We start from the raw sequence: 4,130 nt of genomic DNA on the forward strand, positions 1-4,130 counted from the left end.
AAATGAAACATTAATTATTTTAAAAAGCAGAAACCAAGGTTGATTTCAGCTGTTGACGACTTACTTACTTTACGCTGCCTTCAGAGCGTTAACAAAACTTTATAATCAAAGAATGTAAAGATCCAATTCAATTGATAAGCACTACTAAAACAACATCTTTGTTTTATCTTTTTCTTTTCCTCATCAATATGATTTTTATTAAATTAAAATCTCCCAACTTCTCTCTACTTACTCCTCCAACAATGTTCACATTTCCTTTTTACAAGACAAATAAATGTGGCAAGTTCTGGTGAGACAAACAAAGAACAAAACAACAGCAAAAACATCCAAAATAAAGAGTAATAAGATAAAAGTCACTTCATTCCTTTTTCGTCACGTTTGTTTTACCTCAAAACCAATCTGGTAAATACGACGAAGACAATACATATCATACTTGACTTTAATTAAATACTACTCCATGTTTTCTTTACATGTTCATAAATAACTTTTTCTTCTCAAACATCTGGCTATCTGCAGCTTTGTTTTGTTAAGTGCAGAAATAAAAGCGTCTGCTTGTCTCGGTGTCTTCACTGCGGACGGGGAAAGTGCACTGACTTTGGAGGCCATGTGTGTATGATTGTTCCTTTTTTAATGTCTTTGAAAATCTGCTACTATCCCTAACTTTACTAAACGTCTTGGTAATCTGATTACTTCGTCTTTTCTGTAGTCTTCCAGAAGAAGTTCTTGCAGCCAGCTTTCCTCTCTCGGGGGGGCGAGCAGCGGCCCGCTGCCGGCGGCTGCGGCTCGCTCCAGATCCACATGGATGTCTTCAGGTTCTCCTTCAGCCAGAGGGAAGTTCTCCTCCTCCAGAGCCTCGTTCTCCAGCTGCAGCAGGTCCGACAGGAGCAGCTCCGCCAGCGCGGCACGAGACATGTCCTGAAAATACAGAAACACAGTCAATGACGATGAAAACAGCAGCAAGGTCTAATGTTCTTCACGCATTTTCATTGATTATTACAAATATAAAATAAATGTGTCTAATTGAAACAACGAGTTCCTCCGAACTGAAAATCTGAATAAAAGGTCACTGCCTCCTCTGTAGACACAAAGCTGAATATACCAATACTACACAATATACTACACAATATACTACACAATGTACTACACTACCAACATGCTACACCCCAAACTGGTGTAGCATGGATCAGGGACCCCCTACTGCAGTGGTATTCAAACGAGGGGGGTGGGGTGCTGTCGGAGTTCTGTGCAAGAGGAGAGAGGCTGTCAAAGTTGCGTGCAAACAATTTTGCGACCCCCCTGCAGTACTTCCGCGGACCCCCTTGGGGTCGGGGACCCCCTGTTGAAGACCTATGTACTACACATTATATTACATATTATACTACACATTATATTACACATTATACTACACATTATACTACACATTATACTACACAATATACTACACATTATACTACACAATATACTACACAATATACTACACATTATACTACACATTATACTACATAATATACTACACATTATACTACACATTATACTACACAATATACTACACATTATACTACACATTATACTATACATTATACTACACAATATACTACACAATATACTACACATTATACTACACATTATACTACACATTATACTACACAATATACTACACATTATACTACACATTATACTACACAATATACTACACAATATACTACACATTATACTACACAATATACTACACATTATACGACACATTATACTACACAATATACTACACAATATACTACACATTATACTACACAATATACTACACAATATACTACACATTATACTACACAATATACTACACAATATACTACACATTATACTACACATTATACTACACATTATACTACACAATATACTACACATTGTACTACACATTATACTACACAATATACTACACATTATACTACACATTATACTACACAATATACTACACATTATACTACACATTATACTACACAATATACTCCACATTATACTACACATTATACTACACAATATACTACACATTATACTACACATTATACTACACAATATACTACACAATATACTTCACATTATACTACACATTATACTACACGATATACTACACAATATACCACACATTATACCACACATTATACCACACAATATACTACACATTATACTACACAATATACTACACATTATACTACACAATATACTACACAATATACTACACAATATACTACACATTATACTACACAATATACTACACATTATACTACACAATACACTACACATTATACTACACATTATACTACACATTATACTACACATTATACTACACGATATACTACACGATATACTACACGATATACTACACATTATACTACACAATATATACTACAACATATATACTACACGATATACTATACGATACTACCATATACTACACATATACTACACATTATACTACACATTATACTACACATTATACTACACACATATACTACACAATTATACTACACATTATACTACACATTATACTACACATTATACTACATTACTACACAATATACTACACATTATACTACACATTATACTACACTTTATAAAACGGACATGTCAAATCAAGCAATCTGATTGGTTCTTAGCTGTGGTATAATGAGCGTATATCACGGGTAGAATTGTCGTCACTTTTCACAAGTCAGTATCCCTCCGCGTCTGAGAGAAAGCTACACCGTTACAGCTGTTAAATGACGTCCGTTAAGAAACAAACAAAGCGTTGCTCTGGAGGAGTGGATCCATCAGTGCGTATCTCCAGAGAAGAAACCCTCAAAGACCACGTGCAGAGCTACGTGCAGAGCAGCTGTTAGTGTTGTTGCATAGCAACCACCTCGCACTATGTTCTGTGCAGAAGGCAACGGAGGGACCATTTTATTTTGTAATAATGATAAAAACTATTTAAATTGGTGTGTGTGTATTTTTCTTTCTTATTGCCACACTTGGAAACCTTTTTATAAAAGCAATAGCCACTGCATTCAGACCGTGGTATATGGTGATTATATCACAGGTAAGAGGGTTGTACCACGCCCCACAACTGTGATGTAATGACCATATACCACGACAGGGCCGTGGTAATATGGTCATTACATCACAGTTAAGAGGGTTGTACCACGGCCCTTAACTGTGATATAATGACCATATACCACGGTCTGGTCGTGATATATGGTCATTACATCACAGGTAAGAGGGTTGTACCACGCCCCTTAACTGTGATATAATGACCGTATACCACGGTCTGTCGTGATATATGGTCATTACATCACAGGTAAGAGGGTTGTACCACGCCCCTTAACTGTGATGTAATGACCATATACCACGGTCTGTCGTGGTATATGGTCATTACATCACAGTTAAGAGGGATGTACCACGCCCCTTAACTGTGATGTAATGACCATATACCACGGTCTGTCGTGGTATATGGTCATTACATCAAAGGTAAGAGGGTTGTACCACGCCCCTTAACTGTGATGTAATGACCATATACCACGGTCTGTCGTCAGCTATTGCTTAATTATACTACAAACCCGAGCTGTTACTGCAGCATGAACACAAAATAACAGTTTGCTTTGATTTAATTGCAATAAACGTATCAGAAGCAAAACGAGTCCATAAAGATCTGATCAGTAATCAGTTACTGTCGGGTCCGCAGGAATGCTTGTTTTCTGAATGAACTCAAAATCATGTAATTTGGGCAAAAATACAGAAGCAACTTTATTGTTTATACCACAGACGTTTATTATTTTATCTTATCTTAGCTATTATTATATTATTATATTATATTATATTATATTATATTATATTATATTATATTATATTATATATTTTATATTATATAATCTTATTTTATATTATATTATATAATCTTATTTTATATTATATAATCTTCTTTTATATTATAAAATCTTATTTTATATATATAATCTTATTTTATCTTACATTATATAATCTTATTTATATTATATAATCTTATTTTATATTATATTATATAATCTTATTTTATATACCCCCTATTTTATATCTTATTATAATCTTATTTATATACTTATTTTATTTATATTATATAATCT

The 4,130-nt window shown here is 34.1% G+C and overlaps 1 protein-coding gene across 1 annotated transcript in view; it reads right to left on the bottom strand.

Annotated features, from left to right (window-relative positions):
• Window positions 1-686: 686 nt before the first annotated feature.
• Window positions 687-4,130, bottom strand: part of LOC115017729 (somatostatin-1-like) — a 6,301-nt gene continuing 2,857 nt past the window's right edge. The window contains 2 exon segments of the mRNA XM_029446415.1: window positions 687-749; window positions 751-915. Of these exon segments, the coding sequence (XP_029302275.1) occupies window positions 687-749; window positions 751-915 (228 nt within the window).

This window comes from Cottoperca gobio, chromosome 13 (assembly GCF_900634415.1).
Source record: "Cottoperca gobio chromosome 13, fCotGob3.1, whole genome shotgun sequence".
Classification (NCBI taxonomy): domain Eukaryota; kingdom Metazoa; phylum Chordata; class Actinopteri; order Perciformes; family Bovichtidae; genus Cottoperca; species Cottoperca gobio.